We start from the raw sequence: 15,621 nt of genomic DNA, 5'->3' as shown, positions 1-15,621 counted from the left end.
CCCCCATGAATTACAAGGGGCCACACAAGTGCCCAAGTTCCTGCTGGAGCTGGACCTTTGTCCCTCAACACGCCATCATCCATAGGGAGACTGCCCATTACGTGTATTTTTAAATGTTTGGGGTCCTTCAGAAATCTCACTTAATCATTAGAGGACTCAGAAGAATGAATTTCCTTAACTGAACAACAGCAAGGTGATATCAGCTACTGGATTATGGAACAAAAAATACCGTAGGTTGTATGTGACTTCATTCCTTCGATTTCACACTATGTTAAGGAATAATGGGAAGACGTTTTTCCATATTTCACTACAGTACAGAATTGTTTTACTTTTACTTATTTCATAAATTGAACATGGGCATTGTATTTTAAAATGCCACACGTGTCTTATATTCACTTGAAAACATTTTCAAGTACTTTAGGAGACTCCATCTCTATATTTGATCTGACAGATTTGCAGCAACATGGAGTAATTGGTGTAATTCATACTCTGACAAAGGTCTCTCAGTGAAGGAACATACCGAGATGCTTTCTTCCCGTCGATACTGCTTCCAGTTCCTCCCGCCGTCACTGAACATGAGGACGTAGCTGGTCACCCAGTCAGAGCTCCCATACCCTCCCTGGGTGGCCACAGCTGTGACCTCCATTCTCTCTCCAAGGTCAATCTGCAGCCACTGGTATTTATCTGACACAAGTGGAGACCAGCCACCAGCCCCTTTGAGTGGAAATAGAAACAGGAAAAAATAGTAAAGGGAAAGAATTCTTTAAGAGCTACATTATCCTGTAAGAATGGGATCATAAATAAAATTTATGAAAATCATAGTTCCAAATTCTAGAACATATAACCCCCCATGATTACACACACACACACACACACACATGCACTCAAAACCACGGGTTAAGTAAACAGATGAATCCTACATTCATCATTAATTGCTTTGGTTTTTAGCTCATAACCCCTGACTCTGCTGTCCCCGGGTCCCACGCAACAGGTGGACAACTACACACCATGCTTCCCACCATGTGGCAATATCAGCTTAAAACTAGTGTCTTTACTGGCCTGTATGTATGACTTACCTTTGGCTGGACCTAAAGGAAAATATTCAGACCATGGTAGAACTAAAAAAGCCTATTTCTGGAATCCAAACACGAGAAAGTACCGTAGTGAATGTTGGGATAAGAACAGTGGTGATGGCCAAACCGTACACTCGATATGCTTACAGATTCATGCAAGAAATAGGCATTTCAAAGAACGATCTGAAACGCAGCGTGGCAGGGACGGAGGTGAAGGTTTTTCTGTGCAGGGAGGGAGAGCTCTGAGAGGCCGCAGGGAGGCTGAGGGAGAACCCTGAGCGAGTGAATAAGAAGGACGTTCTCAGGTATTGGAGAGAACAGCCGCAGAGCAGAAATCATGATGCTTTCTTTGGTCCAGTGAGAAACAGATGAGAAACAGAAAAGTTAGAGCTCCCCGAGGATGTGCTGTTGACATATTTTGTTCTTCTGCTGTCACAGAAACATGAGTTTTGAATTTGGATTTAGATGTCACATTGACTTTTCTGATTTTAAATTAATAAGCAATAAAAAATTGGAAAATAAGCTTGAAGCACCTTCTGGAACCGGTGTTTTGCTAATTATCTGTGTCTAGAAAACACGAGTAATGTAAACAATGCCTAATATGACAAAAGGAATCTTTAAAACAATTTTTCTGGCACTGTCTGGCACCGCACTTGAGGTTCCCATAATGAGGTCGAATGCATTAGACTTGATCGTCTATGCATCAGATCGTCGAATGCATTAGACTTGATCGACATTGAGCGTCTTCTTGTGAGGAGCTCTTACTGACACCCACATTCGGTTTGCTAACGCCAGTAGGGCTGAGAGTATGTCAGGAGGTGTGTGACACGGTTACAGGATGGCTGGGAGGGAAACGGAAGTGGGGCACTTGCATCAGGGTGCGGGGAGTCCCCAGGAGGTGGGCACGTACATTTCTTCACCACGTCCTCCATTAGTCGCACAACGTGTTCATGCACGAGCTTCAGTAAAGTCTAAAGCTCACAAGTTCTCTAGAACCCAGATTCTTTCTCATTTCTTTCTACCCTGGTTTCCCGCACTAAATCTTTGTTCAAATATTCCAAATTTTCCTCTCAACTCTACTGCAAGCCCAATGCCTTTTCCTTGGACCCAGAAGCCCAAATATGCTGCAGTTTTGGTTGTTCTGTAATGCATTTTTAAACTTTGTATTCTGAAGAGCTGCAAACATGATATAGGGGAGTCCTGTCTACTTTGTACCCAGTTTCCCTCACAGTTAAGATCTTACGTCATCGTGGGACTTGTATCAAGACTAAGATATTTACACGGGTACGATATTAATGAAATGATAGACTTTATTTTGATTTCCCCAGTGTTCCCACTAACTCCATTTTTCTGCCCCAGGATCCTGTTTTGACATTGAGTCTCCTCTGTGTCCCCCAACCCATGACAGTTTTGCAGTCTTTCCTCGCCTCTCATGACTGGATTGGTTCCACTGTTTTGTCCGAGGGTCCCACTAACAGTTGATAAATGGAAGTCTTTCTGTATTCTCTCGGAGAGCTAACTAACAGTCCGAGGGACATTACTCTGCAGCTGGGTGTGATTTTATAATAGTCACAAAAATAAACTTAAAAATTAGGCGTTGGCATTTAGCTGATCGTTTTAACGTGGAGATTCCACGTTTGAAATTCTCTATGGATCAGTTCAAATCTCCGAGGAACTACTCAAAGTCCTGTATCCTAGCTCATCCTAGTTGGTAGTAAAGTTCTGTAGAAGTACTGATGATACACTTGCCCGCATTTCGCCATCCTTCCCTGTCAATTTTAATCTCTCTTGAAGCCAGGAAGTATCATCCGCATGGCATCACCCGCGTGGAGAAGCACAGTTCAGTAAACACATCATGGTGTCTCCAGCATGTTGCCTCGGGACCGGTCTCTCCCACGGGTGCAGCAGCCCACCTGCCAATCAGGCTTCCACACGTGCAGCTAAGACCCTGAGCATCTCCTATTCCTTACCTGCAGTGAGGAGGTGCTACTGGTGTGCAAATTAAGCTCTTTGATTACCTAGAGGCTGTGATCAAGGGATGGAACATCGGAATCCCCTATGCCAGGGGGCGATTCGCTTTAGCGGGATAACACGGTCCCGCAATCCCCAGATCGCTGCGGGGTGCTGATGTGGGCTGCTGGGCATTCCCTCCCGTGTGCACTGCGGACTGTGCGTTCCCACCACCACCTGCCTCTCTCCAACCTCCGCCACTTCCTGAATAAAGTGTCAAAATGTGTACAAAGGAAAATCTATCCAAGGGGGGCCCACTTGCACAGAACAAAGTCCCAGTGCCTGGGAGGCCACCCCACACGAAACATCCTTCTCACTCCTTGGGAAAATGTGGTGCGTTGGTGCTGTAAGGAGGATGCGGCGGGAGGATGTGTTAAGCACCCAGTGTTTTCTCTCCCATCGGTTGCCGTGCACTGAAGACAAGGGGCTGTCACCACCGTGGCTTCTAGGTGAATGAGGGGCCACAGCCCAGGCGCTGAGCTTTCCAGTCACCTTATTACTGAAGGGTCTGTTGCCTGCCACTTCGCACCAGATAGAGGTAAGACCGTGCAGTTTATCAGTTACCCAGTATTGTTTGCTGACCACCAACCAGACTGTATTTTTTTTAAAGATTTTACTTATTTATTTGAGAGAGAGAGAATGAGACAGAGCACATGAGAGGGGGGAGGGTCAGAGGGAGAAGCAGACTCCCCACCGAGCAGGGAGCCCGATGCGGGACTCGATCCCGGGACTCCAGGATCATGACCTGAGCCGAAGGCAGTCGCTCAACCAACTGAGCCACCCAGGCGCCCCCAGACTGTATTTTATATCGATCTGTCGCAAGGTTTCTGTTTCTAGTTAATCCTGTGTGACTGCTTCCCCTGCCTTTGGTTGGCTCACACACAGGCAGGGACGAGTCCTCGGGGAGAGGAAAGGTTGAATGGGAAACTCTCAGCGGGACCTCAATTACTCTGCCCACTGATCACGATGACAGTGACCACGGCTCCTGGTGGTCACAGGGCTTGCGCTCTCACAAACTGTTGGCTTTACACAGAGAAGAACATTACCTGGGGGAGAAAAGCCAAAGCTTATGCCTTCTTCAACCTTCAACAAATACCAGAGCAGCAAACTGTGAGAGACTCTTAACTCTAGGGAACTAACTGAGGGTTGCTGGAGGGGAGGGTGGTGAGGGGATGGGGTCACTGGGAGATGGGCATTAAGGAGGGCACAGGATGGAATGAGCACAGGATATTGTATGCAACTGATGAATCACTAAATTCTACCGCTGAAACTAATACTACCCTATATGTTAACTAACTTGAATTTGGGAAAAAAAAAAAAAAGATATCCATGGAAACAAAAGTCAAGTGGGTTAATTTGAAGTGAACAGACCTACCCATCCTCAGGGCATCTATATGCAGAGCAGATAAATGGCTAAACTGCAATTGTTGCCAAGGGAAGTCTCTCCCCACGATCATTACTCCATTGTCCCAAATGGGATCTCAGCCAGCGATGGGTGCTCTTTCCTCACTTACACGCATCTCAGTCCACAGAAGATTTACTCCAAGTTCCAGGCGGGGCCCAGCATGCGAGGGAAGAGCAGGAGAGAAGCAGGAACCCCTTGCTGCCTTCCCCAGGGAGATGACCGACATCCCCAGGAAAGGGGGCCCGGCAGGCAGACAGGCTCCGTGGGTGGGTGCCCCCCTGACCTCCCCACTCAGAGGTCCTCGCGCTGCACACGCTGAAGCCTGGGTCAGACCCTGCCCATGTTACTGAGGGGATTAAAGCATTTGCTGCAGTTCTGATTCCTTAGGAGGCAATTCCAGCTACCTCCTGGTAGCATTTCTAGCTATCGGGATGGAGTAAGCCCAGAAATCCTGCCTCTGGGCTAGCCTAGGTGTGCTCTGCTTCCCTTCCCGTGGCTTCCTGCACTCTGCTAGCAGCCTGAGCGGGGGCACAGGACGTTTCCCACAAAATGCATCCAGAAGGGAAAAGTCAGCCGCAGCTGTCTAATTGTAAACCACATTCCTGTGCAATGTGAAGATACCCTAAAATGGCCTTGTAAACAGACCCTTCAGAAGTTAAATAAAAATATGTGTTCACCGGTCAATCTGAGTTTGTATTAAATGCCAGTGATCTTGAGGAAAAGAAAGCACCCTGTAAGCATTCACGTGTGCACCCTCCCCAGGGACAACTTGCCGTGCCCTTAGGCACCGAGCATTCCGACTGCGGCTCTTTCTGCATAAAATAAACAAAAATCTGTCAATCCTGTGTGTTTTGTTTTGCTGTTCTCACATCGATTCCTGATCACTTGTTAAAGGAACATAGAGTAGAGAACCACTGAGATCTGAGCTGATCCAAGGTTCTCCAGCTCTGATTCGTTTGAAGTTCTGCACTGACAAAACCGTAAGATGATTCTGCTAATTTCTCACCTTAGAAACAGAACAAGAATTGCCCAGCAAGCCTATAAGAATCTAAACAAGTCATAAATCCCTCATTTATGACTGAATAAAATGTGTGACTGAGCTTATTCATGTCCCGTGAAATCTCTAGGTTTACAAGGAGCGCGGCTCTGGGATGTGTCCTAATTCTATGAAAGCATCATCTCAGCAGCCCCCTGAGTTAATGCAGAACAGACAGGATATCCGATCATCCTTGAGGCCCGTCTGAACAGCGGCACCTCCCTCTGCTGTGTGCAGACCAGTGGGGAGTCCAGGCCGCCTGGAAGACCAGGAGGCCAGGCCAGCACGGTCAGCTCCACCGCCCCCAGCACTCCCCACGGATGCTCCGCTGCTTGCTCTCAAGGCAATGTCTCCTTTTTTAAAAAAATAAATATGGTGGAGGATCATGTCAGGAAATGCAAGGGTGAGATGCTCAGAAATAAAACCATGACAACTAAATTATCCACCCATTTGTGACTGCTTGTCAGCCAAATGCCTCTGGAAAAAAAAAATCCACTGATGCTAAAACTTGCATTTTCTTTAAGGATGTTGTACGGCTTAATTCATAACAATTTGTAAGCACGCCGTGAGAGCCTCCGATGAAAAGAGTCGCGTACCAATTACCTGCTATACAAAATAGAATATCATAATGAACGCAAAAAGGGTGAGGCTTGAGCCTGGCAAAATGTGCATGCTGCTGACGAGCAGCACTCGGGGTGGGGGCATTCAAGGGATTGCACTTGAATGTGTCAGAGCAAAGCCCACTCCACCACCTCCCATCAGCCCCTAGTCCAGGCAGGTCTCCCTCCACGTTCATGGTAGCAGAGCAGGTGACCACAGGGCCCACGGAGAGGAGCCAGTAGCCTTCGTCCCTGGCTATGGTCTTCCTGGGTCACACATGAAACATGCGGTTCAGGACTCCTGTGTTGATTTCAATATGGCTCCTATGTACCAGTAGGGAATCCCAGGTGCCTCGTCAACGATTGCTAACTGGACCTTACCACTTTGGCAGACATGAAGGTCACCTTAGCTGGTACCTCATTTGCCAGGAATCCTGGGCAGAAAAAAAAGGAAATTCCTAGAAGGGGCAATGCAGTTGAACGTGACTGGAGGGAAAATCAATGTAAAGATTAAGTGTTTTTGTCTTTCCTTAGGGAAGTTATTTGAATCACAGCCTTTATTCCTAAGTAAATTCTCAGTTGTTGATCTCCGCTCAAGTCATGATCCCAGGGGCGTGACATGGAGCCCCGTGTTGGGCTTTGTACTCAGCGTGGAGTCTGCTAGTCCCTCTCCCTCTGCTCCTCCCCTCACTCGCATTCTCTCTCTCTCTCTCTCTAAATTAAGTAAATAAAATCTTTAAAAATAATAAAAATAAAATAAAATTATGTACTGACTATTCTCTTACTACCCTATACATCAGGTAGATGCAGTGATCAGCTACATATAAAATCCCTGGCAGGAGCCATGATAGTTCAGATATTTCTATTTTTCCATAAAAATATTTGAAAGCTCAAACACTGCTGGGCAAAATAAGAAACTAGGGAGGTAAGACAGACCACCTTCTTTACAACCTCCAGGTACCATAACATAGACCAAGGATATTTTAACCATATAATCAGGTAGTCTAACATGATTTCCATCACCAGGTCATGCACTGAATTTTCAAAAAAGCTAAAACTACTACATATGAAGAATCATCATCATTATTATAATCATCCACATTTTATACAATCCACATTTTACATCATAATATCCTAAACTGAAATGAACTAATCTGTTCTCCAGCATTTACAAAGGCAAAAGAAATATCAGGAAAGAATCTGGAATGCTGGCTTTTATTTTTTTTAAGATTTTATTTATTTATTTGAGAGAAAGGGAGAGAGCACACAAGCGGGGTGAGGGGCAGAAGGAGAAGCAGGCTCTCCTCTGAGCAGGGAGCCCGATGCGGGGCTCGATCCCAGGACCCCGGGTTCATGACCTGAGCCGAAGGCAGATGCTCAACCCACTGAGCCACCCAGGCGCCCCTGGGATGCTGGCTTTTAAGAGAAAATATTCATAGATAATCCTTCAGAAGGAATACTGATAAACTGTGCTGTCTGAATCTTGCTTTAGGAATGGGTATGAAATCAGATGGTAAAATGAAGGAATATTTAGTGAAATGTGTATTGTACACAATCAGAGTAGCAACAACCACAAGAAAGAACCTCGTCAGTTGATTGCCACGCTCTTTTTTATTTTTTTAAGATTTTATTTATTTATTTGACAGAGAGAGACACAGCGAGAGAGGGAACACAAGCAGGGGGAGAGGGAGAGGGAGAAGCAGGCCTCCCACCAAGCAGGGAGCCCGATGTGGGGCTCGATCCCAGGACCCTAGGATCATGATCTGAGCCGGAGGCAGACGCTTAAAGACGGAGCCACCCAGGTGCCCCTGATTGCCATGCTCTTAAAAAAATTAATTTAAATCTGCAAAGAGAGATCTGAATATAGTAAACACATTTTATACTTACCATTTTACAATGGCTGCTTTTCATATTCTAAGTTATTTATTTTTTAATTAAATGTAATGGAAATAAATTCATCTTAAACATTGGGATTTTCCCTTCCGATGCTTATAAACTTTCCAGTGCCACCACGCTGACAGGACCAGAGGCCTGAATCATAAAGATATTCTGTGTATGCAAATCAGAAACACAATACACAGGCCCCTTTGGATCCTTTAAACTAATTAAGTATGGTGCTTATTTAGTTTTCACAGTCTTTGGGCAACCACTGGAAAGTTTAGATGTTAAGCTGGTATTAGAGTAACCACCAGACCAAAAATAGTAAATTTGATCATTTAATTATTAATTGAAAACTGGCTTCAATGAGAAGATATATTCACTGAAGTACTGAAAGTTATCATGACTGATGCTTCGGAAATATCTGGAGGAGTAATTATCTGGCCAGAAGTGCTTCTTCATAGTAAAAGGCCATGAAGGTGGTCATCAGTGGGCATGCTCTCGCCACCTATACTCACCAAAATCCTTCACTGTGTCCTTACTCTGCCCTACCAGTCTATTTGATCATTTGTGGGGTTCCCGCATTTGATTTTTGAGGACACAATAAAACTCAAGCTATACTTAAACTGTAATCTTAGAAATACCAAATTAAGGGAGGAAAATGCTCCATTCCATAGTAATATCTTCAGAATTTACATTTACATGGGACACAGTCAATTTAAAATTTTACTTTCTGAATGAATCATTCACCAAAAGAGTTAATCCATCCCTTTCAAAGGCAGTAAAACATTTGAGTTTTCAGCGTATGTATTAGCTTATTCAATCTGCTGAACTATTATTCGTGCAAAAGGGAAAGTAACTTAGTCCATGACACTCAAGGAGCAAGAATGAATGAATACCTCTTCAAAAAGTAAGCTCTCTTCCCACGGATATGAAGAGAATCTATTTTCAACAAGAGCCTTTGCCCAGGCTCCTCCCAGGCCAGGTCCTGGGATGGAGCTCTCTCCCCATCACTATCCTGTGGGCAGCTTCACATTTCACTGATGCCAGCCAGTGGCTTGCTGGTGTTCCCCAGTGCCCGTGATGTTGGCTCGTTCGTTTGTTGTTTTAGTTACCCACGATAAGCGTACTTGACTAGTCACCCATCCATAGAGTGCTCTAAAACTAAAAAAGGATGATAAAATAGGAAATATTCCAGAGCCTCCAATAATTCCCTTCTGATTTGCATCTCATTTATGATCATTTGCAGGCCATCAACAGGCAAGGAAAATGTCAGAACAAACAAAAAAGATGAATACTAAAGACGAAGGAAGCTAGCAAATGATAAAATGTTGAACCTGCTGCTTCATCTTCATTAAACTGCAATACAATTACTTTTTGAACCATGAGAATGATTATTAAGTAAGAATGATCGTTGTTCTCTCTGAGAAAGAATCATGATGGATTAACAACAAGACGGTATCGGACTCACCATCTCTGCGATTAAGACTTGCAAACCCCGGGCCGTGGCTGCTGGACAGCTCCGACGAGCTGCTGAAGGACTCTCGCGGCAAGGTGGACGCCAGCGGAACATCACAGTTATCTGTGCGGAAAATACCAAATTCAGATGAACCCCCTGCTCCAGGCTTTCCCGTCTTCTTCCCTTCCTCCTTTCCTGCTTCCTTCCTACTCTCCCTCCTCTCCTTCCTTCTTCCCTTCCTTTTTAGTTAACAGGCTAAGAAAATGCTAGAACCTGCGGCAAACATCAGTCTCCATCAGATGTGTGTTAGTAAATGTTTAACAACAGGCTCTTAAAGCCCTGATTGGTAGCATTTGCCATCTTCCATGGTGCAAATACTCCCATCATAGGCAATTCCAAGCTGTCCGTGTGATGTCACCAACCATGGAACTGGAAAGAGATTCACACGTGTCACGTCATTCTATAGTATTTCCGCCACGCAGATCCAAGAGACCGAAATAACCTCAAGAGCACAGGTAATAGTAAGATGCCATGAAATAGAGTAATAAGTGGTGAGTTTGGAGAATTTACCTTTGTTTTTAGCATGATTTACTTAATTGTAACTTTATATAACTTAATCTTTAATAATGACTGTGTTTTAACAACTGGCTTACAAAATTCATGAAAAGTTAACGACTGGCTCTTGCTAGCTACTAAAAGTTTGTTCCAGCCCACTACCCCTCAATGGATAACTATTAGAATTATTTCCTTTAAAATCAGGAAGAAGACTTTAATAGGCATCACCGCTTCTGTTGAAAGCTGCTCTCAAAGTCCTATCGGTACATAAGAGAACATTTAAAAACTAAAAGAATTGGGGGAAAAAAAAAAAGCAACTGTCATCACTTTCAGACGATACGATCGTGGAGGTAGAAAATCCAAAATTAAGTACCTGACTGGCTTAATAGCTCAATATCCCAAAACTGATTTCATTTTAAACTCTAGCTGGGGTTAGATGATAAATAGAATAGCAACTAATAACAAAACACATAAAGTATCTAAGAATGAATCTTACAAAACTGTGCAAAACATTTATAGGTATTATTATAAAAACTGTATTGAAAGACATTAAAGCAAAACTGCATAAAATACAGACTCCAGTGATCACAACCAGGAAGACAGTATTTTTAAAGTCTCAGTCATCCCCAGTTTGATCTAAAGATTCATTAGGAGTCCAATCAAAAGCCCAAGAGGCTTTTTCATAGAAATTGAATTGAGGAACCATGACTCAGGAGTTCATAACATGGGGTACAGATAAGATTTAAGGAGCCTGTGAAGACAGAGAAAAACTACATCTTTATTTTCATTAAACCCCCAGCTGAAATTCAGCATTTTCTTTAATCATGAGCATAGACAAACCACAGCATTTTCAGTAGTGCCCATGCTTTGTTGTTTGTTTGTTACCATCATAAGTTACAGATATTCTTATAGCAATCATTGTCACAGATATCTAGAAATATCATTCATGTTCTTCCTTACTTCAAAATAATCGTTATTTATTCTACTCACCAGTAGATTTTGTTATTTAATGTGCTAATAACTAAGGAGACTTATTATATTACTATTTCTAATTTATTGATATCAGTGCTTCATTGTAACTGACATATATATATAGATATATATGTATCTATCTATCTATCTATCTATATATATGTTTTACACATTGCTCTGAGAAGGGGACACAGACTTCAACAAAGTACCAAAGGGGTCTGTGGCACAAGGAAGGCATCAGAAGTCCCTGTGATGGTGTGTGCACCGGAAGCACAAAGTGTTGAGTTATTACTGGGGTATTATTCGTACTTCAGAAAACTCCAGAGGAGGAGGGTTATCTACAGTTCACAGTCAACTGAGCTAACTTAAGTATTAGCCTAGAAATCTCTCAGGGGTAGCAGCATGTTGAGCAGACCTGCATTATTCTCCCCGTATGCAGAGGGTTTCTGGAGACCTCACCACCACCTTGAAGTCACATAGCAGACTGAGGGCAAGAGAGGATTATTCCCATTAATTGTGTGTCTCAGGAAGCCTTCTCTCTTCCCAGCCCTGGCCCCACACAGTGTCCTTTAGGGATCTGTCCTGATGCCACCCTCTCCGTCCCCTCTGTTCACACTATTGTCATCTCACCACTTATGGTCTCCCCTGAAGTTGGAAACTGAATGAGAAGCTAGCATAGATTTTGGAACCGGACTTGGGTGGGGTTGGCATTTATCAGGTTTGCCTACTCTTGGGAGTGTCACTCACCCTTCTCTAAGCCTTGGTTCTCTCCTCAGTTCAGTGGGAAATCACACAACAGGACAATGAAGAGACACACAACTGTACAGTGAAGAGACACACAGCTGGACAATGGGAAATCACACAACTGGACAACAGGGGGTCACACAACTGGACAATGAAGAGACACAACTGTACAGTGGGGAATCACACAACTGGACAATGATGATATCCCATAATTATACAATGGAGAGTCAACCCCCACAACTGTACAGGGGGGAGTCACACAATTATACAATGGAAGTCACACAGCAATATGGCAGGGGGTACAATGGGGACTCACACACTAAGAGGACTGCTGAGGATTAAAAGTATTTGCTTTTATTATTCTCACTATGGTAAGACACACTTTTTAAGTTCCTTCAAATGATGCTATAACAGGGCACCTGGGTGGCTCAGTCGTTGAGCGTCTGCCTTCGGCTCAGGTCATGGTCCCATGGTCCTGGGATCGAGTCCCACGTCGGGCTCCCTGCTCAGCGGGAAGCCCGCTTCTCCCTCTCCCACTCCCCCTGCTTGTGTTCCTGCTCTCACTGTCTCTCTCTGTGTCAAATAAATAAATAAAATCTTTAAAAGAAAAAAAAAGATGCTATAAGGACATTTTCCCCATACAGAGATGTAAAAGGCAGTGTTCAAAGTTCCAAACCACACTGTCATTTTTTATTCTTTCTTCAAAGAAGGCATATGAAGCTTAGTCTTTAAAAAAAGAAAGTAATAGCTTTTGTGCTGTAATCTTTCTTGGAAGAACAATTTATAAAATTTATTTTAAAATGACAATTTTCTTTATAACCCTAACTTAGAGGCTTCAAAAACAGTGTTCCAATCTATGCCAACATAGTAAAAGTTGAGAATATGTGTGGTCAAAAAAAAGTGGTCACATCCTTACAGGGAACCTAGAGAGGAGCTACTCTGGATTTGCACAGTGTTTTTCAGGCATTCAGTGTGTTTCTAACGAACTTAATCCATGTAAGGTGAAGGCTCAGGAGCCATCCCAAACCTCCATTATCTTTGTTTTCAACTTGAAATGTCTATATTTTCTACTAAGATTCCTGAAGCAAAAATTGTCAAGACCCAACTTAATTTTCTTTTTCTTGGCATCATTATAAAACACTTGAATCCAACTAAATGAGTATCATTCTTATGAATAATCTGATAAATATTATCTCTATCCAAAAAAATATAGATGATTCCTGAAATGTTTCAAAGCTACAAGAATTATTCACAAATTATGGTTTTTAACAAGTGAGATGGCAAAACAATTTTAAAGAACCACTATTTATCACTTAGAGGGAAAAGCAAGTTGAGTACAAATAATAAGCTTATGAGAAATAACATGAAAATAGAGAATATTACAGTTAAGCTAAAACAATTTTATTTCCCTTCATAATAACCACTCATATTAATGAGAGTGATCCTATGGAATAATCTTAATTTTGAAATGCACTCATCCTTCAGTGGTTCAAATGTACTCAAAGTGAGGTTCTCGGAGAAGCTTAAGAATTCTAAAGGAAAAGTGATGGTCCATTGTCATGTGTTTTAGAGAAAAAACAAATACACTACAATTGTTCATGATTTATGTATGACTCAGATCAGAGTGCTAGGGACATCCTTGTGTGCATTCTGATATAATAAATTCATATTTATGAAATACTCAAACCCTTTCTCACTAGTTGTACCTGTTACAATGCCATTTTAATCAAAAGCCTATTGTATGTCTTACCTACAGAACAGCCTTAGACTGAGATTATAACAATATTTCAGCTTCTGTTTTTGAAAATTATATATTTTTCCAGGTGAAATCTTAGAACTTTGGAACTTCACACAACGGGGGGAAATTTTTTTTTTTTTAAAGATTTTATTTATTTATTTGAGAGAGAGAATGAGAGACAGAGAGCACGAGAGGGAAGAGGGTCAGAGGGAGAAGCAGACCCCCCGCCGAGCAGGGAGCCCGATGCGGGACTCGATCCCGGGACTCCAGGATCATGACCTGAGCCGAAGGCAGTCGCTTAACCAACTGAGCCACCCAGGCGCCCACGGGGGGAAATTTAACTGGCTTAGGCCTCCCAATCTAAGTGAGCTGATCTGAGGGTTTTCCAGGCTCTTGACCTCCTTCTAAAACTACTTAAATCTACCCCTGCCCACAAACAGAAAACTACTCCAGACAGACTCCCTTAGTTAACCACAGCCCGTTGGTAATACATTTGCTCTGGTTTCTTTGGCACTTCAAATTCAGTTTATACTCGATTGTGTATAAATGGTGTATTTTCAGGGTGCATTATCTTCTGGATGAGATTAAAAATTCCTCAACACAGAAAATTCATGTTTGTTTGTTGCTTGTTTTTCACCCTTCAACATATCATAACGGACTTCAGACCCTGGAATGGAAGAGAAAGTATGACACAAAGTCCCCTCAACTTCTGGCCCTACTTGCTCCTCCCACTTGGGCAGCTCGAATCAAGGCCCAGACCCACGCAGTGGTGCCCCTTGGCCACTGGACCAGCAAGAACATCTGAACTCAGAAGAACCTGAAGATACCCGGGAATCTTTCTCTCTCAGGAGGATCGAGGCCCAGAGCTAGGTTGCTGCTCCAATATCCACCATTCCTGGTGGCCCATCAAGGCCTCTGAGAACTTTGTGAACATCTGGGGCCCCCTCCCCACCTTTCCCGAGGTGTGTGCTTACAGAATCCCAATCCATACAGGGTCCTGATCCATGTCTTCAGCACTTTGGACCACAGTGCTGAACTTGGCCAAGTCTTTGGGGGCACTGGCCAGTTTCCAACCCTCTGGTACACACATAGTGGAGAAGAGGTAATGCCCCCCTGATAATCTACAGGACATTCCAAGTTTGTAAGCATGGCATGCAGGATGCTCTAGTGACCCTTACATAATTCTCCAGCTCCATCTCACCCACCCCCACCCTCACTTGCCCCTGAAAATACGTGCTGCTGTGTGTTCAGATCTGCAATTACCCCATGTGGGTCTATACTTGGCACCAATTGGGCATCCCATGAGTTTGAACAACTGCGGGTCTGAGTTGCTTAGTTTCATGATCCTCAAAGCCAGCCTGTTAGGAATTCAGGTGGAGGAAAGCAGAGGTGATTTCAGATTACTTGTCTGTTCCAATAAGTTATGATGCCAGTAATGGAATATAGTTAAATCTCTGTGAGAACAAAGTCAGAAAGGGCAAATTACTCCAAGTTCCTCGCTAATTTATTTATTTCACCCGTGGAGAGAGTGCATGCTTACCCATTAGCACAGTCCAAAGTTAAGCACTCTTGTTTTTACTTCTAGGCTTCCTTTCCTATCGTAACCTATGTCATGAATTATTCCAAAGGTTTGGTTTAGGTTCACTGTATTAAATCAGAGCTATTTAATGAATAGATCTAGATCCAGATGTTGCCTGTAAAATTATTCCTCAGCATTGAAGGATTCACTTTTTATTGTAAGTCAAATGGTAACACTACAAAAACAATTTGCCATTAATTTTAGTGGTGTGATATAGCAAACTAATACTCATTAATTGCAACTATTATTAAGTATAAATTTGAAATAATTATTGTTCTTATAATTAAATTATACCTCATATTCCCTCCAGCTGAGTGAATTCATACTGGTAGTGTTTCCTTTTTTAGATCAAAGCATTTGTAAAATGTCTTACATATTTTTGAGAAATTTTTAAATTACAAAATAGTATATTCGAAATGCTGAATCCAAATGGTAGAAAAGATGTAACTGGGCAAATATTTGTTAATAAAAAGAGCTCCCTGCCTAATGATCTGGCTTTGAAGTTCCAGAAAATCTGCAACTCAAAAGCACAAAATCACTTTTGAAAAAGTCTTCTTGTTAGAGCACAAATCA

The 15,621-nt window shown here is 42.9% G+C and overlaps 1 protein-coding gene across 1 annotated transcript in view; it reads right to left on the bottom strand.

Annotated features, from left to right (window-relative positions):
* Positions 1 to 15,621, bottom strand: part of LOC102750747 (contactin-associated protein-like 3) — a 152,765-nt gene that overhangs the window by 111,788 nt on the left and 25,356 nt on the right. The window contains exons 2-3 of the mRNA XM_081804056.1: positions 9,473 to 9,583; positions 521 to 714 (exon numbers count right to left, since the gene is read on the bottom strand). Coding sequence (XP_081660182.1) covers positions 521 to 714; positions 9,473 to 9,583 — 305 coding nt within the window. The remainder of the gene's footprint in view (positions 1 to 520; positions 715 to 9,472; positions 9,584 to 15,621) is intronic.

Source organism: Leptonychotes weddellii, chromosome 14, assembly GCF_054177405.1.
Source record: "Leptonychotes weddellii isolate Sample4059 chromosome 14, ASM5417740v2, whole genome shotgun sequence".
Lineage (NCBI taxonomy): Eukaryota > Metazoa > Chordata > Mammalia > Carnivora > Phocidae > Leptonychotes > Leptonychotes weddellii.
Note: the sequence above shows the minus strand (reverse complement) of the source record. Positions and strands in the feature narration are given on the sequence as shown.